The sequence below is a fragment of the Coregonus lavaretus genome (genome assembly GCF_964263955.1).
Source record: "Coregonus lavaretus genome assembly, chromosome: 28".
NCBI classification, from domain to species: domain Eukaryota; kingdom Metazoa; phylum Chordata; class Actinopteri; order Salmoniformes; family Salmonidae; genus Coregonus; species Coregonus lavaretus.
The window spans coordinates 28,470,412-28,495,278 of record NC_140015.1 but is presented as its reverse complement, the minus strand read 5'-3'; the positions used below and the strand labels follow the sequence as shown (position 1 = coordinate 28,495,278).

General features: G+C 43.2%; 1 protein-coding gene across 1 annotated transcript in view; it reads left to right on the top strand.

Annotated features, from left to right (window-relative positions):
* The first annotated feature begins 1,825 nt into the window (after nucleotides 1-1,825).
* The window catches only part of LOC311103776 (modulator of smoothened protein), a 31,882-nt gene continuing 8,840 nt past the window's right edge, over nucleotides 1,826-24,867 (top strand). The window contains exons 1-2 of the mRNA XM_084145428.1: nucleotides 1,826-2,921; nucleotides 22,153-22,365. Coding sequence (XP_084001554.1) covers nucleotides 2,816-2,921; nucleotides 22,153-22,365 — 319 coding nt within the window. The 5' untranslated portion in view covers nucleotides 1,826-2,815. The remainder of the gene's footprint in view (nucleotides 2,922-22,152; nucleotides 22,366-24,867) is intronic.

Below are 24,867 nucleotides of genomic sequence, written 5' to 3'. Positions count from 1 at the left end.
CCACCTGAAAGGTATGGCATATCAAGAAGCTGATTAAACAGCATGATCATTACACAGGTGCACCTTGTGCTGGGGACAATAAAAGGCCGCTCTGAAATGTGCAGTTTTGTCACACAACACAATGCCACAAATTGGGGGAGGGGGCTGAGGAGTATTTATGTCTGGAATAAAGCCCTTTTCTGGGGAAATACTCATTCTGATTGGCTGGGCCTGGCTCCAAAGTCGGTGGGCCTATGCCCTCCCAGGCCCACCCATGGCTGAGCTCATTGCCCAGTCATGTGAAATCCATAAACTAAGGCCTAATGTATTTATTTCAATTGACTGATTTCCTTCTATGAACTGTAACTAAATCAAATCTTTAAAATTGTTGCATGTTGCGTTTATATTTTTGTTCAGTATATTATGCAGAAGTGATCGATCTGGAGTTTGGTCAAACATGTTATCAAAAATATGGCACATAGTGGCGCAGTGGTCTAAGGCACTGCATCGCAGTGCTAACTGTGCCACTAGAGATCCTGGTTCGAATCCAGGCTCTGTCGGAGCCGGCCGCGACCGGGAGACTCATGGGCGGCGCACAATTGGCCCAGCGTCGTCCAGGGTAGGGGAGGGAATGGCCGGCAGGGATGTAGCTCAGTTGATAGAGCATGGCGTTTGCAACGCCAGGGTTGTGGGTTCGATTCCCACGGGGGGCCAGTATAAAAAAATATGTATTCACTAACTGTAAGTCGCTCTGGATAAGAGCGTCTGCTAAATGACTAAAATGTAAAAGCAGCCAGGAAGAATAACAGCAATGGCTAGAGAGAGAGAGGGGCAAAAAAGGCCTTGATGACTAAACATGACAAATCAACACAGATAACAACTGGATGTCAGTGACTCATCTTTTCAAGGAACGTAGTGAGAGAACAATAATAGCTACATATCCATGTGGTTCTATTTAGGTTCAAAATGTATTGCCCATTGGACATGGTGGAGTGGTGCTGGAGTCAGTGATTGACTGACTGTGTGGTAACAGGGAAATTAACTAATATACCTCCTGTGCCATAAATGCCATGAAGGCTATAGTGTACTTATATCAGTGGTGCCCAAATGTGGGGACCCCTGAGAAAATCTAATCTTATCAATCAAATTAATAACTGTTTTCTCTTCAAATGGGTATAGATTGTATTTTATTTTGTTAGGATCTCTTTTAGTCCTCATTTGGACTAATCTTCCAAGAGTCCTTAAACATTAATACATTAATAGATTTCACATTGAATTCACGTTAGTTGACAACTCAACCAAATGTACATCAAAACTAGACGTTAAACTGATGTCTGTGCCCAGTGTGAAGACTCACATTGCTGAGACTGCTGTGTTGAGTGGGTGGGTGGTTACTTTCTGCTGATTGCTTTGCTGCTCTAATGGAAATAGTGGAAAGCGCTGACCAGCAAAGTACTGCTACCTGGCACACTCCCTTGTTAGATCAGAGGATTTGCTTTGACCATGAAACTACAGCATGTGTCTGTGAGAATGAACTAAGGCATCTACAAATGCCTTTGTTGGCAAAAATATGTCACCAAAAGGTCATCATACAAACATTTCAGATTGTAGTTTTTTTCACCCCCATCACTCCTATCTTGGGGACCACTTTTATCTGGTAGAATGGACACTTATTCTAACATGGGATAAGGAGCCTTTGAGTGTTCAAAGGAAAGGCGTTACTTCTTCCTCTGATGAGAATAATAAACGGTTTCATAAACGTCATGTCCTTCTAGATGATTGGTCTCATCTACCTCCTCTGCATGGTCCCATCTGGCTGAAACGTCCCTCACCCCAACGATCTCGCGAGACGAGAGCGGATGCCCCCTGAAAGTGTGTGTGAGTGGGCTGTTGTGTCTGTGGAACGCACTGCGTGAGGGACAGTTTTCGCTTGATATGGGGCAGAGCTAACGTTAGTGGGCTAACCGGGGAAAGTATAACCACAACCTTTCCTTCACTGTTCGGAGCGGCTTTATTAATATCGTATTTCCATATAAACATTCGGCGAAAGCCGCCGAACGTGCTCGAGCTGCCTTGGTTCCTACTTAACTATGTCGGCGCCAGAGCTTGCTAGCTAGCGGACTCTTTACAGATGCTACTCCACCAGCGCAGAAGAAGGCGGCATGAATAAGCAAGAGGGAGGATGGGTTCTCGTTTTCCTGACGGCTAGCTAACCTTAGAGCTTCGCTGAAAACAAGGACATATTGAAGGCACAGCATTCTTAGATTATTTAGCACCTCTGTCTGGGGGAGTTTTGTTCGTAAAATGGTTTAAAGTACTTCTTCAAATGGGGGTTCGGCCGTCAAGCACCCTCTCTGGGTTGTTGTTCGGCACACGGAGTCAGAATGTGGGAAATAGCTAGCTAGGTGGCTAGCTATCCTGCTAGTCGCAATAACCAAATGCTGCTGCTGCTACGGTGCGGATCCGAGCGAGAACACAAGCGGCTGGAGACTTGGGCCCTGACGTTGCCCGAGCTCCTCTTGCTTTATCGGAGGAAGATTCGGGGCGAAAAGATTGTCGTTTGAGATGTGATTTTTTTTCTTTCGTTTTTAGCCATATGTAAGCCGAATGAAGGTTTGTTGATTTGCTGTTGCTGCGATGTCCAAAGGAATAATGACCGGCTGAACCTCCAAACCAGTTGAGTCTCATTTGAAGGGGGTGAGGTGGACTGATAACTAACGTAAACGAATATCTAAAAACTGTATCTCTGAGGATTAAACTCCTTGGTCTTACCTGGAACTCTAAGCCACGTCTTTCATATCTACTAATTTAAAGCACCCAGACATTAGCTGCAAATATGGATAAATTAACAATAATATCAGGATGTCTGTTTCTGGCAGCGGATATCTTTGCCATCGCAAGTATTGCAAACCCCGACTGGATCAACACAGGCGAATCTGCAGGTAATTGGGGAATTATTTAACTCTTATATTTGACATTGACCACTGTATTTTCATTTTAATGTTACAGCATTACGGATGTAATGATTCCCCTTTGCAGATTGTAGGGCTATACGTTATATATTAATTGAAGCCTTTACCTGCTGCTGCATTCATAATCCACAGAACAGAGATCCACCCTCTAGCAATGTTTACATATCCGCAGAGGGATCTTTTGCCCTATGCAACTCTGTCGTTTGTTCTATGTTCCTCTGTGATTTGAAACACTGGGCTACTAATCCAAAATAGTGATGCATAATAAACATCATTTATATATCACATGTAGATATGATTTTAGGCCTATATAATATTTTATTGCTGATATATTGGGGGGACACAGAGAAATTATTTGATATATGTTCTATTCTCTACTACACTCGTTTACGTAAGGGTAGTGTTGTAATTATTCATATTTGCACTACTCAATAAGCACTACTCAGTAATTTCTTGGCCGCAGTTGTTTATTTAGAAGATTGATCTGTCATCGGCGCAATTCACATTTTTGTAGTAGCTACATCAGTGACCACTTAATCAATCCTGTGGGTCAATCGACAGACTTGATCAACTGTAACAAGTGTTGAATACAGGCTTCCCGCTTGCCTACCAAATGCCAGTTGGTCTTTTTCTGTTGACAATCCTCAAAACAGATCCACATGCCATTGATAGGCTGATGCTCTTCTTTGTCCCCCCCCCCCCCCCCCCCCACGACAATGATGGCTTATAGTAAGAACTGGGTCAGGGAGGGTTCATCCACCAATGTGAAACCAGTGTAGCTTGTCAGCTGCTGCAGCAGAAGCAATTTGTTTGACTAAATGTTGCATTGCCCTATTTTCTAAGAAGAAAAGGGATGGATGTTTTCAAAACACTGTTTATCATGTGTGTTCACTGTCTTTATCTTTCAATCAGACAGTAAGCCTCAACTCAAATAAGCCTTCTATGACAATAACATTCATGTTTTGGCTTCAAAAACTACTTGGTGATATTGACACCCTTACTGGAAATGAAGAGTAGCTAACTCATGTTAGACAGTAAATAACATTGTATGCCTACTCAGCAATGGCCTCAGTAACCTATTCCTGGTAGTAGGCTGTGCCATCTGCCTCACTCCTGCTTTGTTGATAACGTTCACACCTGCAATTAGCCTACCACAGCAAAAGTGCTGGTAAGTGTAGGGTTGCATGCATTGCATACCACACATCATACAGTGTTTCCCATAGGATTTCTGTTCAGCACTGGTGGCAAGGGTAGTGTTAGGGTAATGACATGCAAGCTGTTCCCATAGTCTTCCAGTCATTTAGCCAACGACTATCCATTTAAAAGCGAGTCTCAGCAGTGGGGAGACCAAGTATTTGATACACTGCCGATTTTGCAGGTTTTCCTACTTACAAAGCATGTAGAGGTCTGTAATTTTTATCATAGGTACAGTTCAACTGTGAGAGACGGAATCTAAAACAAAAATCCAGAAAATCACATTGTATGATTTTTAAGTAATTAATTTGCATTTTATTGCATGACATAAGTATTTGATACATCAGAAAAGCAGAACTTAATATTTGGTACAGAAACCTTTGTTTGCAATTACAGAGATCATACGTTTCCTGTAGGTCTTGACCAGGTTTGCACACACTGCAGCAGGGATTTTGGCCCACTCCTCCATACAGACCTTCCCCAGATCCTTCAGGTTTCGGGGCTGTCGCTGGGCAATACGGACTTTCAGCTCCCTCCAAAGATTTTCTATTGGGTTCAGGTCTGGAGACTGGCTAGGCCACTCCAGGACCTTGAGATGCTTCTTACGGAGCCACTCCTTAGTTGCCCTGGCTGTGTGTTTCAGGTCGTTGTCATGCTGGAAGACCCAGCCACGACCCATCTTCAATGCTCTTACTGAGGGAAGGAGGTTGTTGGCCAAGATCTCGCGATACATGGCCCCATCCATCCTCCCCTCAATACGGTGCAGTCGTCCTGTCCCCTTTGCAGAAAAGCATCCCCAAAGAATGATGTTTCCACCTCCATGCTTCACGGTTGGGATGGTGTTCTTGGGGTTGTACTCATCCTTCTTCTTCCTCCAAACACGGCGAGTGGAGTTTAGACCAAAAAGCTCTATTTTTGTCTCATCAGACCACATGACCTTCTCCCATTCCTCCTCTGGATCATCCAGATGGTCATTGGCAAACTTCAGACGGGCCTGGACATGCGCTGGCTTGAGCAGGGGGACCTTGCGTGCGCTGCAGGATTTTAATCCATGACGGCGTAGTGTGTTACTAATGGTTTTCTTTGAGACTGTGGTCCCAGCTCTCTTCAGGTCATTGACCAGGTCCTGCCGTGTAGTTCTGGGCTGATCCCTCACCTTCCTCATGATCATTGATGCCCCACGAGGTGAGATCTTGCATGGAGCCCCAGACCGAGGGTGATTGACCGTCATCTTGAACTTCTTCCATTTTCTAATAATTGCGCCAACAGTTGTTGCCTTCTCACCAAGCTGCTTGCCTATTGTCCTGTAGCCCATCCCAGCCTTGTGCAGGTCTACAATTCTATCCCTGATGTCCTTACACAGCTCTCTGGTCTTGGCCATTGTGGAGAGGTTGGAGTCTGTTTGATTGAGTGTGTGGACAGGTGTCTTTTATACAGGTAACGGGTTCAAACAGGTGCAGTTAATACAGGTAATGAGTGGAAAACAGGAGGGCTTCTTAAAGAAAAACTAACAGAGCTGGAATTCTTACTGGTTGGTAGGTGATCAAATACTTATGTCATGCAATAAAATGCAAAGTAATTACTTAAAAATCATACAATGTGATTTTCTGGATTTTTGTTTTAGATTCCGTCTCTCACAGTTGAAGTGTACCTATGATAAAAATTACAGACCTCTACATGCTTTGTAAGTAGGAAAACCTGCAAAATCGGCAGTGTATCAAATACTTGTTCTCCCCACTGTGTGTGTGTGTGTGTGTATATATATATATATATATATATATATATATATATAAACAACAACATTTTTTGCAGTCGTGGCAACAATAAACAGTGGTGGGCCACCACTGCTAAATGAATATAGGGGAAACAATGTCATAACCAATTCCAATTATATAATGTTTTAATCCTGGACAATTTATTAGAGTTTCCAAGGCGCAACTCTGGCTGCAATTGAATGAAAACCTCTCATTTGTGCGTCCGGCTGCATGGCCAAAAGGGTTTGTTTTGGTTCGGCTGCTGGTTTTAGTAGAGTGGTGCAAACGACCAGCCTCTCATATCTCCCACTGCTCTCACTTCCTCTCCCCAGTCTCCCCTGCTGTTTCTTTGATGATGATGATGATGGTGGGTCTTTTGTTGGGCTGTGTTTATGAGATGGAAAGACCGTTCTTAACATCCCGCCTCTCTCCCCTCTCTGAAGGCTAGCACAAGGCTTTTCTCACCCAGGGATTTACAGTTACAAAGCCTGCCTTTGGTTTCCTGTGCCTTTCATCATGACCTCCTGGTTTTGTGACAGGTTGCGGGCATTATGCATTATCAGTCCAATTCCTTATAGAAGTAACTCAATATAGAGAAGAAGATCGCCAGCACATTGGCAGTCTTTTAATGGACTGCAGAACAAGTATTTTGGTCAGGGTTCGCCTTTGTGACACATCACAAGAGTTTACCACTGTCATCATGGTTTGATTGTGATGTGTTTATAGGGGTAGTGGTTAGCCTAATTGCTCACCACAGTCTGGATGATCATTTTAGATCTTACACTCCCAACAAGCACATTCACGAAAGTGATAATGTTATTTGATGATGAAAAATATATATTAAAAAATGTATGTACTCACTAACTGTAAGTCGCTCTGGATAAGAGCGTCTGCTAAATTAAAAAAACTTTCAGAAGATCATCAGGCAATAATGTTGCATGATCTTCTGTGTAGAAAAGAACATCGTCATTGATGATGTTCTTTTCCCACAGTGGGATTTAGTGCCTGGTCTTGTCCACTCGGTTCTAACGGCTTGTGGGCATAGTACAGGGAAACCGTACGTAAGTGTTCCTGAGAGTCTTATCTTTTAGTGACGGGGTCATAATATTTTGTAGCTTAAACCATTCAAAAGAAAGAGCCACATTACTAGGAAGAAAACATAAACCGCTCTGTTTATTAAAACCGCATCTAGGTTAATGACGTAACCCTGGTTCTATGAACCAAGCGCACATTTTCTCTCGCGACCCCTAGTTTGGGAAACCCTAACCTAGCCAGTGCTCTCAGTAAAGATGAGGTAGAGGAGACCAGCAGAATTGGTCACTTTAGACTATTGAAATGCATCCTTTGTGTGTTTCCCACACACATTCCTCACCGCGGGGGATTATGGATCGGGGTGAAATGTCACCCAGACACAATCCTAGCGGAACTTGCCCCTAAGCTCAGATCTAGGATCAGATGACCCTACCCCACCCTTAAACCCGAATCATTACTATATAAAAACAGATCAGTGGCTGAGGAACTCATCATGGCGTCTCTCTAAGGTCAAAGCGTAGAGAAACAGACATGCCACCTAGGCCAATTAGTAGGGATGAATGAAGAGGTTGCCCACAGAAACTGATCTTAGGTCAGATTTTTTAACCTTCTAATTAAGTTAGCTGTACCTACATCAGTTATCTGTGTTAGCGTTAATGGAACCAGGGTTTAGATTTTGAGCTACTCATTGACTCTTGGGGTGGTGCCCTTATTACGGTGCCTTGATTTGCTACGGGAGAGCTTGGCAGCTCTAGGCAACCCTGTAATTGGAACCTTGAGTCCGATACATTGAGCGTATAATATACAGAAGAAGGGTTGAGTCTCCTCACTCAACACAATGCCACAGCAGTGTTTCCTAAATGGGTTACTGTACACCTGTCTTTGGTCACGGCTAAAGATGATTCTAACGAAGGAGATAACATTATGGATTTGTTGTTGAACAAGACCAATTGAAAAGCCTGTAGGTGAATAAGTCATAAGTAGAGCCTGGAGTTTCTCCAATCCTGACTACGTGGCCCAGGACAACACAGAGACGCTTGGGGACCACGACAACCACTGGCACAAAAGGAGGAGAAATGTTGGCTCTCCAGCTGAAAAGACCATGTCCTCACCTCTGTGTGACGCCCCCAGTTCCCAGGCAATCACAGCTAAGTTCATTTCCTGCCTGGGCTTCTACACAAAGCCCATTATTACTGGCAGTGTCAGTGTCACAGAGACAACTGTGAATCTGCCCGCAGCCCTCTGCCCTCCTGCAGATCCTGTTGTCTTCAGAGTGTCTCTGTCACCATCTGAATGAAAATAGACGCACACACAGAGAGAGACAATGAGATTAAAAAGGGTCACGGTTCAGTGTTTAGTGTTATTTTGTTTTCTTGACTGATTAGCAAATGCGATATGCCATCTCTCACCATGCTATCCTACAACTAGACTTAATGATGAGATCCTCGCTTCGCTTTCCAGCTGTCAGAAATACATAGGACTATCATTTCATGCAGTAAGCATATTGTGTCTTCTTCTATACATTTCTATCCAAGACAAAAAGCGTGGTCAACTAGGTAATAATTTCAGCACCATTTTGATTGGGACAGCGCCATCGCGCTGCTTTGAAACAAGCGTGGGGACATTATTTATCTGAATCTCTGTTTGCGTATGCTTTTGAAAATATAGATTTCTATTCTTTTTCTATCGGTATCATGATGAAGATACTCGAAATTTAACAGCCTACGCCTGCTCCCTAACAAATCGGAGTCAGGGTAGGAAAAAAAGATCAAGCGTGCATAAAAATATATAGTTTATTTTCAAATCATCCTACAGAGGTTCATCCAGGTCAGATTTTGTATTTCTTTACATGTTCGGAAAGAGCAGATTCTAAGGTTTTCTAAAGCACATACAGGGCCTAGAGAAAGTATTCACACCCTTTGACTTTTTCCACATTTTGTGTTACAGCCTGAATTTAAAATAGATTAAATTGAGATTGTGTGTCACTGGCCTACATACAATACTCCATAATGTCAAAATGGAATTATGTTTTTAGAAATTGACAAATTAATAAAAAATGAACAACTGAAATGTCTTGAGTCTTTAAGTATTCAACCCATTTGTTATGGCAAGCCTAAATAAGTTCAGGAGTAAAAATGTGCATGAGTCACATAAATTGCATGGACTCTGTGTGCAATAATAGTGTTAAACATGATTTTTGAATGACTACCTAATCTCTGTACCCCACACATACAATTATCTGTAAGATCCCTCAATCAAGCAGTGAATTTTAAACACAGATTCAACCACAAAGTCCAGTGAGGTTTTCCAGTGCCTTGCAAAGTAGGGCACCGATTAGTAGATGGGTAAAAATAAAAGCAGACATTGAATATCTCTTTGAGCATGGTGAAGTTATGAATTACACTTTGGATGGTATATCAATACACCCAGTCACTACAAAGATAAAGGTGTCCTTCCTAACTCAGTTGCCAGAAAGGAAGGAAACCTTTCAGGGAATTTACCATGAGGCCAATGGTGACTAAAACTGTTACAGAGTTTAATGGCTGGGATAAGAGAAACCTGAGGATGGATTAACAACATTGTAGTAACTCCACAATACTAACCTAAATGACAGAGTGAAAAGGTGGTAGCCTGTACAGAATACAAATATTCCAAAACATGCATCCTGTTTGCAACTGCCAAAAATGTGGCAAAGAAATGAACTTAATGTCCTGAATACAAAGTGTTATGTTTGGGGCAAATCCAACACAACACATCACTTCATATTTTCAAGCATGGTGGTGACTGCATCATGTTATGGGTATGCTTGTCATCGTCAAAAACTAGGGATTTTTGGGGGATGAAAAGAAACGGAATAGAGCTAAGCATAGGCAAAATCCTAAAGTAAAACCTGGTTGTCTGCTTTCCAACAGGCACTGGGAGACAAATTCACCTTTCAGCAGGACAATAACTTAAAACACAAGGCCAAATATACACTGGAGTTGCTTACCAAGATGACATTTAATGTTCCTGAGTGGCTGAGTTACAGTTTTGAATTAAATCGGCTTAAATCTATGGCAAGACTTGAAAATTATCAACAACCAACTTGACAGAGCTTGAAGAATTTTAAAAAGAATGTGGAAATATTATGCAATCCAGGTGTGCAAAGCTCTTATAGACTTACCCAGAAAGACTCTCAGCTGTAATCGCTGCCAAAGTTGATTCTAACATGTATTGACTCAGGGGTGTGAATACTTGCACTACCAGTTAAAAGTTTTAGAACACCTACTCATTCAAGGGTTTTTCTTTCTTTGTACTATTTTCTACATTGTAGAATAATAGTGAAGACATCAAAACTATAACATAACACGTATGGAATCATGTAGTATGTGGAGGCCAGGTCATCTGATGCAGCACTCCATCACTCGCCTTCTTGGTAAAATAGCCCTTACACAGCCTAGAGGTGTGTTGGGTCATTGTCCTGTTGAAAAACAAATGATAGTCCCACTAAGCCCAAACCAGATGGGATGGCGTATCGTTGCAGAATGCTGTGGTAGCCATGCTGGTTAAGTTTGATTTCTAAATAAATCAGACCGTGTCACCAGCAAAGCACCCTCACACCATAACACCTCATCCTCCATGCTTTAAGGTGGGAAATACACATGCGGAGATCATCTGTTCACCCACACTGCATCTCACAAAGACACGGCGGTTTGAACCAAAAATCTCATTTACATACACTACCGGTCAAAAGTTTTAGAACACCTACTCATTCAAGGGTTTTTCTTTATTTTTGGTAGAATAATAGTGAAGACATCAAAACTATGAAATAACACATATGGAATCATGTATTAACCAAAAAAGTGTTAAACATATCAAAATATATTTTAAATTTGAGATTCTTCAAATAGCCACCCTTTGCCTTGATGACAGCTTTGCACACTCTTGGCTTTCTCTCAACCAGCTCCACCTGGAATGCTTTTCCAACAGTCTTGAAGGAGTTCCCACATATGCTGAGCACTTGTTGGCTGCTTTTCCTTCACTCTGCTGTCCGACTCATCCCAAACCATCTCAATTGGGTTGAGGTCGGGGGATTGTGGAGGCCAGGTCATCTGATGCAGCACTCCATTACTCTCCTTCTTGGTAAAATAGCCCTTACACAGCCTGGAGGTGTGTTGGGTCATTGTCTTGTTGAAAAACAAATGATAGTCCTACTAAGCCCAAACCAGATGGGATGGCGTATTTCTGCAGAATGCTGTTGTAGCCATGCTGGTTATGTGTGCCTTGAAAACTAAATAAATCACAGACAGTGTCACCAGCAAAGCACCCCCACACCATAACACCTCCTCCTTTTTGCTTTACGGTGGGAAATACACATGCGGAGATCGTCAGTTCACCCACACCGCTTCTCACAAAGACACGGCGGTTGGAACCAAAAATCTCCAATTTGGACTCCAGACCAAAGGACACATTTCCACCGGTCTAATGTCCATTGCTCGTGTTTCTTGGCCCAAGCAAGTCTCTTCTTATTGGTGGCCTTTAGTAGTGGTTTCTTTGCAGCAATTCTACCATGAAGGCCTGATTCACACAGTCTCCTCTGAACAATTGATGTTGAGATGTGTCTGTTGAACTCTGTGAAGCATTTATTTGGGCTGCAATTTCTGAGGCTGGTAACTCTAATGAACTTATCCTCTGCAGCAGAGGTAACTCTGGGTCTTCCATTCCTGTGGCGGTCCTCATGAGAGCCAGTTTCATCATAGCCCTTGATGGTTTTTGCGACTGCACTTGAAGAAACGTTCAGTTCTTGAAGTAATGACGGACTGTCGTTTGATTTTTTGAGCTGTTCTTGCCATAATATTGACTTGGTCTTTTACCAAATAGGGCTATCTTCTGTACCCCCCCCCCCCCCCCCCTTGTCACAACACAACTGATTGGCTCAAACGCATTAACCACCTAAAGAAATTCCACAAATTAACTTTTAAGAAGGCACACCTTTTAATTGAAATGCATTCCAGGTGACTACCTCATGAAGCTGGTTGAGAGAATGCCAAGAGTGTGCAAAGCTGTCATCAAGGCAAAGGGTGGCTATTTGAAGAATTTCAAATATAACATATATTTTGATTTATTTAACACTTATTTGGTTACTACATGATTCCATATGTTATTTCATAGTTTTCATGTCTTCACTATTATTCTACAATGTAGAAAATGGTAAAAATAAAGAAAAACCCTTGAATGAGTAGGTGTTCTAAAACCTTTGACCGGTAGTGTATGTAAATGAGATATATCTGTATTTCATTTTCACTAAACTGGCAAAAATGTCTAAAAATGTTTTCATTTAGTCATTATGGGGTATTGTGTGTAGATGGTTGATAAAAAAAATATTTCATCAATTTTGAATTCAGGCTGTAACACAACAAAATGTTGAATAAGTCAAGGGGTATGAATACTTTCTGAGGGCACTGTACAGGCACCTACAAACTCTCATGCGCGTGGGCTTGAGCTCTGTTTCAAAATATAAATGTTTTGGTAGATGACAGCAATTTTATTAAAATAGACACCCACAAACATCTGCACACCCCTACTCCCACTCGTCACCTGTGCTGGCATGCGCTAGGGACATATACATGTAAAAGGCTTATGCCGGCAAGAATGTGGTAAAAATGGGCCTGTTTGAAAGGGGGTCATATAAACATTGCAAAAAAATGACATGCAAAATACTGTAAATCCTATGTGAAAGGGATATTAGTGACACTTACGTGAAACAGTTTACTGTATACTCCTGCCCAAGTCCTTTTTTCATAGCAAGAGTCGAGCGCTACTATTGGTGATACGAACACACACAACACATATTGATAAGACAACAGATTTGAACATTTTTCAGATTCTCTCTGTATTTTCACGCTGCTCAGAGATTCTAAGAGGCATAAAGACATTGGATTAACACTGCCATTCCACAGATCCATGCCTATAACCGAGTGGCACAACATCACCATGAAAACACAGTGGAGGAGAAGCTTTGACATGAGCTATGAGAGAGAACAAAGTCCACCATAGAAGAAGACCACAAGGTGATAGTCGTGACATTTTCAGAAAAGAGAAAACAGCCAGCAAGGCCGTCATGGCGTCTATAAATTCTGTGTTTTGAGTGTGTGTACAGTATGTGTGTTACAGCTGTGAAGGGAGAAAATGATTTATCTGTCTCTCTTTCTCTCTCCCTCTTCTGTTCTATTCATCGGTGTGTTTACATGGAGGGCTGATTGTCTCTCTCAGCAATAGGTCGTGTCGGTGGCTGTTTTTAGAGTGATTTCTGCTCTACTTCTAAATGGCAAAGCCAGCAAGCGGTGCCAAGCCCTCCCACTGCTGTGAAAATGTTCTGTTCTGATAGTTGGACGAAATAACCTTTGCGCCGAGGAACAATTGAGGAAATTGTTTTTGTTGTTGTTTAAAATTAGATATTTAAAAGCGTACATCTGGAAATAGCTCTTAAATTTGCCTCGTTGTTGTATAGCCAAAGCATCCCTGTGGCTTCCTTGCATGCTATTGGGACCTAAGGTTTGGATAACTGTCTTGGTTAGCCTTGTTTTAGTAGAGCAAGCACAGTTACAGTGGGCATACTGTAGACTGTATGTGTGAATGTAGCAACTTAATATTTTATCATTAACCCTTACTTTACCAGATACGTTAACTGAGAACACATTTTCAACACCCTGGCCAGGGAAGAGTTGCAGGGGAGTGCAGAGAGATTGAACGAGCCAGTTGGAGGTGGCCATGCTAGTATCAACAGCCAAGTTGGGACACAGCCACAATAACATCACCTGTTTCTCTGTACCGGCTGTACCAGAGAGCAGAATCCTCCTCCACCATCTTTGTCTGCACTGACTGGGCGGCATCCTGTTTTAGTACATGGTCAGGGCATGAGGGACTAGAGGGAGAGAGAAGTGCTTGGCTGTTGAAAAGTATACTACTAGCTTCCTGCCCTCTCCTTTAACAAGCACTTTTATGTTGTTGTGTTCAGTAAAACTGTGTGTGTAAGCGTCTGTCCTTTTGTCATGGAACGAATATGAAGAAACTTGTCTTCTGGAAACATTGTTTTTTCTAAACTTATGCAGTGGTAACTAACTTCAGACCTTGGCTATGTGTTTTCCTACCTTTTGAAGACTGTATGTAGTGTTTGTTTGTGTACGGATATTGAATATGCAGGCCAGTTAGTGTGTGTGTTGTTTGTATACTGTACATCTCTGGAATGGATGTTTGTATGCGTGTCTTTACCTGTGTGTGTAGCTATGTAGTCTGTACAGTGCCTTGCAAAATTATTCATCCCCCTTGGCGTTTTTCCTATTTTGTTGCGTTACAACCTGTAATTTAAATTGATTTTTATTTGGATTTCATGTAATGGACATACACAAAATAGTCCAAATTGGTGAATAACTTGTTTAAAAAAAAATCTAAAACATAAATAATGGTAAAGTGGTGTGTGCATATGTATTCACCCCCTTTGCTATGAAGCCCCTAAATAAGATCCGGTGCAACCAATTACTTTCAGAAGTCACATAATCAGTTAAATAAAGTCTTCCTGTGTGCAATCTAAGTGTCACATGATCTGTCACATGATCTCAGTGTGTATATATACACCTGTTCTGAAAGGCCCCAGAGTCTGCAACACCACTAAGTAAGGGGCACCACCAAGCAAGCGGCACCATGAAGACCAAGGAGCTCTCCAAACAGGTCAGGGACAAAGTTGTGGAGAAGTACAGATCAGGGTTGGATTATAAAAAAAAATATCAGAAACTTTGAACATCCCACGGAGCACCATTAAATCCATTATTAAAAAATTTAAAGAATATGGCACCACAACAAACCTGCCAAGAGAGGGCCGCCCACCAAAACTCACAGACCAGGCAAGGAGGGCATTAATCAGAGGCAACAAAGAGACCAAAGATAACCCTGAAGGAGCTGCAAAGCTCCACAGCGGAGATTGGAGTATCTGTCCGTAGGACCACTTTAAGCCGTACACTCCACAGAGCTGGGCTTTACGGAAGAGTGAAAAAAAAAAAAGCAAACACATTTGGTGTTCGCCAAAAGGCATGTGGGAGACTCCCCAAACATATGGAAGTAGGTACTCTGATCAGATGAGACTAAAATTGAGCTTTTTGGCCATCAAGGAAAACGCTATGTCTGGCGCAAACCTAACACCTCTCATCACCCCAAAAACACCATCCCCACAGTGAAGCATGGTGGTGCTAGCGTCATGCTGTGGGGATGTTTTTCATCGGCAGGAACTGGGAAACTGGTCAGAATTGAAGGAATGATGGATGACGCTAAATAAAGGGAAATGTTTCAGTCTTCCAGAGATTTGAGACTGGGACGGAGGTTCACCTTCCAGCAGGACAATGACCCTAAGCATACTGCTAAAGCAACACTTGAGTGGTTTAAGGGGAAACATGTAAATGTCTTGGAATGGCCTAGTCAAAGCCCAGACCTCAATCCAATTGAGAATCTGTGGTATGACCTAAAGATTGCTGTACACCAGCGGAACCCATCCAACTTGAAGGAGCTGGAGCAGTTCTGCCTTGAAGAATGGGCAAATATCCCAGTGTCAAGATGTGCCAAGCTTATAGAGACATACCCCAAGAGACTTGCAGCTGTAATTGCTGCAAAAGGTGGCTCTACAAAGTATTGACTTTGGGGGGGTGAATAGTTATGCACGCTCAAGTTTTCTGTTTTCTTGTCTTATTTCTTGTTTGTTTCACAATAAAAAATATTTTCCATCTTCAAAGTAGTTGGCATGTTGTGTAAATCAAATGATATAAACCCCCCAAAAATCAATTTTAATTCCAGGTTGTAAGGCAACAAAATAGGAAAAATGCCAAGGGGGGTGAATACTTTCGCAAGCCACTGTATTTGTGTGGGTGTGTGTAGTCTACTTGCGTTTGTGTTTGTGTCTGGGGACAGTCAACACTACAATCTCCCTTCCCCTGCAGCCCTGTGATGTAAGTACAAACATGGCCAGGCTGTTAAAACCTGCAGTGGCTGCCGGCCGCCTCCTCCTCCATACTTCCACCCACCAGAGTTTAGAGGCGTCCTGCTTGACTCATCCCTCCAGTGCTGCCTGCTGTCTGGCTAACAGTAGCTAACACCTCTCTGCACCTACACTAATGACAGCATCGCCATGCTCTCCCATGATCAGGACCAACTCACACAGGCCTCATTTCCTCTCATTCAGACACAGACTGGGCGAGAAGCAGAGATCTAATGAAAAGAAAAGAGGGAAAGAAATGGAGATAGAGGGAGGGGGTGAGAAAGAGTGATCTCACTCAGAGAAGAGTGTATACGGATGGAGGGAAAGAAGGAACGAACATATAGAGAAGCTGTGATAAACAGTGAGACGTCAGGACGGAGAGAATACAGAGGGAGGGACGGGGATCAATAGAACACATGCATGGACACAGAGAGGGGCGGAGAGAAACAGAAGAGGATGAAAAAACAGACATGACAGGGAAGAGTGAACACACAGGGAGGGAACACAGGAGAAGAGAAACCGATTTGAGCTACGTGAATACAGAGCAAATAGAGGGGAGGCACATGGGAGACAGTTAGCTAGAGACACAGGGTATCCATGGAGATTAGAACTGTTAATGTTTTCGTGGGGACTGTCAGTCTATGTATGAAGAGGCTGTATGACTGTGTGGGACAGTGTGTGAGAGAGCGTCTGTGTGTGTTACTGGTTGTTGTGCTCAGTGTGTGTATCTGGATGTCTGTCTCTGTACACAGCAGCAGCAGCAGCAGTGGTGAGTCTTGCTGTACCCTTCACCAGCCTGAGCCAGCTCTACTCTGCTCTGTGCTGGGGGGAAATGAGGCGTCGCTCCATTGCGCACACTTTTCATTTTAGATTCCAGGTTTATTTATCCAGATGTGTAGTGTAGTCTCACGTGTGTGTGTGTATGTGTACATTTGTGTAATTTGTGTCGGATTACCATGTTTTTGCATGCCGTGTGTCGTGTCCAGTGGTGTGTGTGCCATGACGTGCCTGCCTGTTTTAAGGCAGGAATTCCACTGAGAGCTAGTGAATCAGCAGGAGGCTGGAGGATCCAGGGGGAAATGGCCATAAAACAAGACTATTAGTGCTATCAGAGCCCGCTAATGTTCCACACACTCACACACACACTTCCCGTCCTCAGACAAGTTCAAGGTTACAGTAACCAGGCAGGAATATATGGCCTACTTCACTTCAGAAATAGGCTCTTGGGTAAGCTCTAGTGTGCGTTCCAGGTGCCATTTTAGTCTGCCTCGCTCTGACCTCCTTCTTTCTTTAGTCTAAAGGCTGAATAGTTCTGACTTCTTCTGGTTGACAAGAACACGTTCTCAAGATATGGCCCCAGTGCAAACTGCACAAGGCAAGGCCTTCTAGAATGTTGTAATTCTTGGATGTAGCCTATTTTACAATCTCCAGGGCTAGAATTGTAGAATATGTTGATTCTAGAATCTAGAATATGTTGATTCTAGAATATGTTGATTCTAGAATCTAGAATATGTTATCTAGTGTTCTAGCACATGAAATCATTATCCACCAGAGGAGCATAGGCCTACATAGTGTTTGTACGTGTGGTTAGAGAAGGGTTGAGGCTGTGTTTGGTTGTTATTGTAGAGGCTGTGTTGTGCTGGCCTGCTTGCTGTTATAAAGGGGACAGGATTTCCTCTGGACTGATGGCCAGTGGACTGTTTGGCTCGCTGTGGGATACCAGAGTAGAGGAGACCCGCCCTGCCCCAGTGCAAGAGGAGATTCCCAGGCCAATCTGTCTTTCAGCATCTCCGCCGTTGGACCACCAATATGTATTTTATCATCGTTTTAAACATGTTTTTCACCATGTCTTTCCAAGTTGTTGTAAAAGAGAATGTATTGTCGATAGCCTACCTGGTAAGATTAAGGTAAAGGTGGTAGTAAAACCCACTCTTCATAGCCGAGCCCACCTTTCATGAAAAAAGACTACAGGAGCCTACCATCTAAACCTTTCATGCATAATATGATACCATTTTGCTTACTCGGGTAGAAATCCCAATGACGACGAACACACACTGATTTAGTGTCTCTCCTATGGTTCTCCTCAGTGGTCTGATCAGATCGTGTGTGTGTGTGAGTGGCCTACGTGACTTTACAAGTGTGTGTGCTCATGAGCTAGTCTATCTCTGGCAGGCGTCATCATGGCTCAGTCCAGAGGCTATAAATCCTATGTGTGTGTCTGATCAGTGATAGATGGCTCCAGTAGACTCTCCGCCATAGGCTAGATATTATCTCCTCTCCTCCGTGATCCAGACCAACAGATGTGCATACTTACTGACTGACTTCAAGATCAGGGAAGAAACTCTCAACTGGAAATGGGGAGAGAAAGAAGCCTCTTCAATTTGAAGTGAGAGAAAGTTAAGTAGGAAAAGAGAGGACAGGAAGGTGTGTGTGTGTGTGTTTGGTAGATAAATCAAAGGGAGAAATACTGTACTATGTCTGATGGGAGAAGTGAGATGAAAGATATAGTAGCGATGCAAATTGCTGTCACGTTAGCTAGCAGCATTTTAGACTTTTTCACAGCCTCTGCTTCTTAATGAACTGACACATTATACAGGGAATGCTGAGGTGTCAAGACAAACATCCGGATGCAGTGTATGCGAGTGCCTGCGATTGGATAATTATTTATAATTGTTGCTGTGTGTACGTGCACCTGTGTGTGAGAATAACTATTAAAATCGGTTGCATTCATGTGCGTCCGTGTGTGTGCGTCCGTGTGTGTGTGTGTGACAGAGCAACAGCCTCAGCCTCCTCTGACATAATTGGACCCTGTAGGCTGCAGAGAGGAGCACCTTGCAGGCATTGAGTCACAGACAGATTAAAGGGGCAATTCCGCAGTAACGGAATTACAATTTGAATACGTTTTATTCACTTTAAAATGTATGCCAAACAAAAAACATTGATTTTCAAAGTTTAACAAACAATACAACTCTATGCACAAGGACTACTTTTAACAATTTCCACAAATAAATGTACAAAAACGAATTTAGTGTAAGAACTGTGCAGATGCAAACTTTTGTAACAGAATTACTGTGAAATCTCCCTCAGGTTTTTATGCGACCACGTTTTTCCAAAAACTGTTAAATATATGCTCAGAATTAAAGATGCACTATGCAGAAATCTCTCCTCCATTTCCTGGTTGCTAAAATTCAAATAGTTTGCCTAATTTCAGTTTGTGACAAAACAAGCAAGTATAGTGTAGAGAATCATTGTACCATCTAAACCGCTGTGAAATACTGTATTGTTTCCATAACCAAAAATATTGTATTTTCAGCTGTTTGAAGCTGGTGTACAAAACCGAAAGTAAAAGACACAAAAATGAAACTTAAGAACAGGAAGTATTGAAATAGCGCACATAGAACAAATATACCGCTTCTTAAAACTTGCTTTCAATGTGAATGACCAACCTATAACTCACATTTCTATATGAATTTGGTGGGGGTCGCCCAAGAAGTTACATATTGCAGCATTAAGATTCAAAGAAAGAATGGGGTGTCAGCCATGGCATCTTGAGTTTAACAAAAATCTATTTTGGTTATTGAACTACAGTAAGTGAAGTGGATTTACACGCGGTAACGGAATTACATCATGGGTTCCTGATCTGTACTACACAGAAATGCATAGTTATGGATATGAATGTCATTCTCCTCATGTTTAGCAAGTTTGGACATCACAGCACAGCAGAGTAGAGTTCTGTGCAGTAGAGTACAGTACAATATTACTGTACTATACGCTACTTTTACTTACTGTACTGTACTGTACTGTACTATTGTATTGGACTGTACTATACTGTGCTATACTCACTGTACTGTGCTGTGCTCTACTGTACTCAGTACCAGAGGTTGGAACCAAAATGATCTTCCAATCCGACCAGCAAAATAAAGTTCTGAACTGGTTCGAACCAAATAGAAGTACAGGTTTAAATCATTCCTTTCTGTTCCTTTTTAAACCTCTGAAATCAGTGTGGATAGAGCAGCTTGCTGTGGAGCTGGCAAAATATTTACTTGCGTTGGACAGATGAGTTTGCGACTTACATTTTGCGGGTGGGGAGAGAGCGAGAGACGGTGGAGGAGGCTTGGCTTGAAGCGCTGGGCATCTTGTTATGACATGCATTATCTGAATTAGGCCCACAGAACTATACCTACGGAGGAGTGGCTTCTATGAAGGAACTTTGAATGTCTTTGTACTTCAGAGTTGGCTTAACGTTGGACCAGCTAGCTAGCTAACAAGCTTGTGTGTGTGCGCAGAGCGGCGCCAGAATGAAAATAAAAACACATCTTACCTTTTTGTAAATAATAAATCCAATGTGAAACGTTATAACTATAGTATCCTTAACTAGCATTGAAAAGGTTAATTCATTCATCTCTAATTAAAAATCTATCTCCCTAATTTCTGAATCACGCTTGTAATGTCAGTAGGCTACTAGACTATGGTTCAGAGGGGGAGGGGCCTACACACGCACACTCAATGGCAAAGATTTTCAGGTGGCAGGCCGGCAGACACTGGAATAAGTTTATGAGTTTATGCTTTGCATAGGCACTTTGTTGCATTTTTTTGTGGCACTGGAAAAAAATGCCTGGAACATAAAATAACGTTATTAACCGGTTCCTATGCTTTTAAAAATAACAGTTCTGTTCTGGAACAGTATTGATAACTTTCGTTCGCGGTTCTGAATTTCGTTATTTTCCGGTTTTGTGTTCTGTTACCTGAACCGGTTCCAACCCCTGCTCAGTATTGTACTGTGCTCTACTCACTATACTGTAATGTGCTATCCAAACTTGTGAAACATACATCTACAATGGGTTCAGATTTGGTCCGGTCCGTCTGTGGACGTTAACATCAAGGCCAGGTTGGACTGACCAAATTTCAACTACTTTTCAACATCCATGGAGGTGCTCAGTGGGTGAGGATGCTGGTTAAAGTAAATGGAAAGAGAGGGGGCTCATGGGTAGGCGTCAGTAAGAGCTGGGAGAGGTGACATTAACTGGAAATGAGAGAAAGGCAGAGAGAAAGGGAGGGTTGTCCAGACTCAGACTGTTTTAACACTCTTGGTTTGACCACCAGAAGACAGAAAGAAAACCGTTATCAGCTGAACATAACAGTATGCCAGTGTAAGGGAGGACCCAACTGGTTTGTGACTACTATAATTTCCCATTGTAGCCAGTTTCATTTGCAGTATTTCTGTTACAGATTTGTTGGTAATTCCGTTACCAATTTGATAACAGTTTGGGTGTTGTGAAGCCAAGCAATTTTTTTATATAAAGAATCTGATTGGTTAGTCAACAGAGTGTGTGTTCCAGCTGCCCTGACATGGATGTAGGGCTGGGTGATATGGCCACAATATCAAATCACAATACCTTTCTCATTTTTGACAGTATGACGGTATTTGACAGTATTTTATGTTTATGAATAATAAAAGTTCTAAATATGCTTCATGAGTAGTGGTGCATGACCCTAGGGTGGCAACAAATACTTTCTAAGTGTTTTAATGAGGCTTTCTCTCTTCTGATTTGTTTTATACGGTTCAATCAAACTTCAACCCCCCAAAAAATTCTGCATTTGCATCTGTTTCTGCATTTCCTTCACGCATTTTTATCATTTCCACACTGTACCACATTTGTTTTGTCTTTGTATGCCTCTAGTTTGTGAAAGTCACTTTTTCTTTCCTATGGCAATTATTTTAAATGGATTCAATGGCAGTTATTTTGCTACAAGGGGCATTGTGCCGATTTCTATAGTGCTTTTGGCACCCGCACTGCCTCACAGGCAAGATTTATGGCAAAAAATGACATTTGCACACCTTTGGCTCCAGCACTGCCTCACAGGCACTATTCATGTCAAAAAAAGTACACGTGCGCACCAGAAGCTCTTGCTAGCAAATTAGCAGTTGTCAACTGTTAGCAGTCTCCTACTGGCAGTAAAAACAGACGATTGAGTTTCATCACTCAGTTATTACATTTAAATTACATTTAACAGACCAAACATTGAAATACTGTTATGTAAAGTAAAAATGCAAACCGTCCATGCATCAATAACTGTATATACTAAAATACTGTTTACAGCCCTAAGGATGTTCCTTAACAATGGGGCTGGTGTGTGTATTTAAATGTATGCATGATCTAACACCTCTTCTCTCTTCTCTCTCTCTTCTCTCTTTCTCCTCTCTTCTCTCTCTCTCTAGGTGCCCTGACGGTAGGCCTGGTGCGGCAGTGCCAGACCATCCACGGACGGGACCGCACCTGTATCCCCCCGCGGCTACCCCCCGAGTGGGTCACCACGCTCTTCTTCATCATCCTGGGTATCATCTCCCTCACGGTGACCTGCGGTCTGCTGGTGGCGTCCCACTGGCGCCGCGAGGCCACCAAGTACGCCCGCTGGATCGCTTTCACCGGGAGTAAGTGACTCTAGTGACCATGAAACGACCGTACCTTAATGACGGTTGAGTGTACTTCCGAGCTCAACCAACTGAGTGTACCTTTACTGATAGACGTTACTCAGACACACACTACACTTGACCACTAAATAGTTGTACTTGGTCACTCAAACGTTAAGAAAACACCCTCTCTATCACCCTGTTAAGTAGCTTGACCAAACAAGCTGTAGGCCTAGGGACAGAGTCTCTCTCTGTCACTCCCCACTCCTCCCTCAATCTCTCTCCCTTCTTTTTCATGACATAATTTCCTTCGAATAACACTCCCCTCAACACCAGTGCATCCGTCTACGAGCAGATGTACCCTCTCTCCTACACGGAAGGAGGGAAAGGAGGGGTAGGAGTAGAGAAAGAGGGAGTGAGGGAGAGAAGAGGAAAGGGGGAGGAGAAGGAGAGCTGTGAAAATATTGGTTTAGCTTTGCATTCATGTCCAACATTTCAGTGGTGAAGTTGATTCAGGTAAACCAATGGAACCTATGTGTGTGATGTTTGCGTCTTTTGTGTGGGCGGTGTGTGTGCGTGTGCTTGTATGCTGTGTGTGTCTTCTCTATTCTCCATGCCTCCAGATCATCCCTTTCCCTTCCCTGCAGCTCTTCCACTGAGAAGTGCATTCTATGGTACCTGTGTGGGCGTCATAGAGTACCACTCAATCGCTTCCTTTTGTCTTTCGACACTCATCCCCCTCTTTTTAGACAGGAATTCAGAGGAGACACTTCTTAACTCAATACCAACCCAACATTCAGCAGCCCTGCTGAGCTGGGCTGTGTCGTAAGGCTGTGTAGGTGTTCATATTCTGATTGGTTGTTTAGCAAAGAGAAGAGACAGCCTCCCTCTCTCTCACTCAGTCACTCATATACACACACACACACATACACACACACACATACGTAGAGACAGAGTTTTACTAGCACACAGCCACAAGTGAAGGAATTGGTGCATCACAGTCATTATCTGTTAGTCGTATTTAGAGAATAAGAATGATTATATTTATATGGTGTATTTACCACGTGAATCACCCAATAATCAATTTCCCTCCAACCCCTCTAAAAAGATGCGTTGTCAATGTGTTCATTGCAAATCTGTGTCACGTGCTAAATGTGATTTTATTGAGTAATGTTTTTACAATCACACATCGCTCTGAGGCAAGTGATGAGGTTGCCCTGGCAACAGGGAGGAAATAGTCACAATCATCCAGGGTTCCGTTGGCCGTATCGGGTCCTCAGTGACACTCTCTCACTATCGCTCTCTCTCTCTCTCTCTCTCTCTCTCATGCTTTCACACTCTCCCTCTCTGTCTCTGCCGCTCTCCCTCTTGTGCTTTCACATTCTATCACTTTCTCTCCCACTCTCTCTCACTGCAGTGAAGACTACCACTGATGGCTTCTCTCAGACAAAGAGATGCATTTTAAAGAAACAGGGAAAGGGGGATACCTAGTCAGTTGCACAACTGAATGCATTCAACTGAAATGTGTCTTCCGCATTTAACCCAACCCCTCTGAATCAGAGAGGTGCGGGGGGCTGCCTTAATCGACGTCCATGTCATTGGCGCCCGGGGAGCAGGTGTTGTTGGGGGGTTAACTGCCTTGCTCAAGGGCAGAACGGCAGATTTTTCCACCTTGCCGGCTCGGGGATTCGAACCAGCAACCTTTCGGTTACTGGCCTTAACAGCTAGGCTACCTGCCTCCAGAAAGAAAGAGTTTGAGAGAGAAGGAACGGGAGAATGTGTGTGGGGAGGGGGTAGAGATTGAGATGTGTGAAGGGGAGACTAGAGAATGACACTGAGCTACACTGGACCAGGAAGCGTGGGAGAGGGAGATGAAGAGAAAATGAGAGCGGGATTGAGAGACTGGAGAGGTAGAAAAGCATCACTTGTAACCTGAGAGCCAGCTATGGGTGAAGGAAAGGGGGAGGAGGAGAGAGGGGTTCTAAAGGGGGTGGAAAGTAAGAGGGCCTTGAGTATTTCCCTGACAGTGCTGAACACTGCACCTCACAGGGTTGCTGCTGCTGCTGTGGAATGGGCAGGCTGGGCTTTCTCCTTTCAGGGAAGAGGGAGAGGTAGCGTGAGGAGAAGGGTGGGAGACAGAAGGGGGATTCAAAGAGAGAGAGTTAAAGTGAGGGAGAGATTGATGAAGAAGAGCGAGAGTGAGTATGTGCGAGAGTGAGAGGGTTTGGGATAAGGAGCATCCTGGATTGGCACTCTGTGTTACAGAATGAAAGGTGCAGGGAGAGGGAGGTAGCTAATAGGGGGCTAACAGGTGATGATTGCTGGCTGGGGAAAGGAAGCTACCAGTAGACGTAGCTGGCCCAGGGCCACTGCCACCTGAAAGGACCGCTTTGTACAGCCAGCACAGGCCCCCTTCTGTCTCCTGTGCACTACAGTCTTTACACTAGGCCCTAGCCAGGCCCCCTTCTGTCTCCTGTGCACTACACTCTTTACACTAGGCCCTAGCTAGTAGGCTTGGGCGGT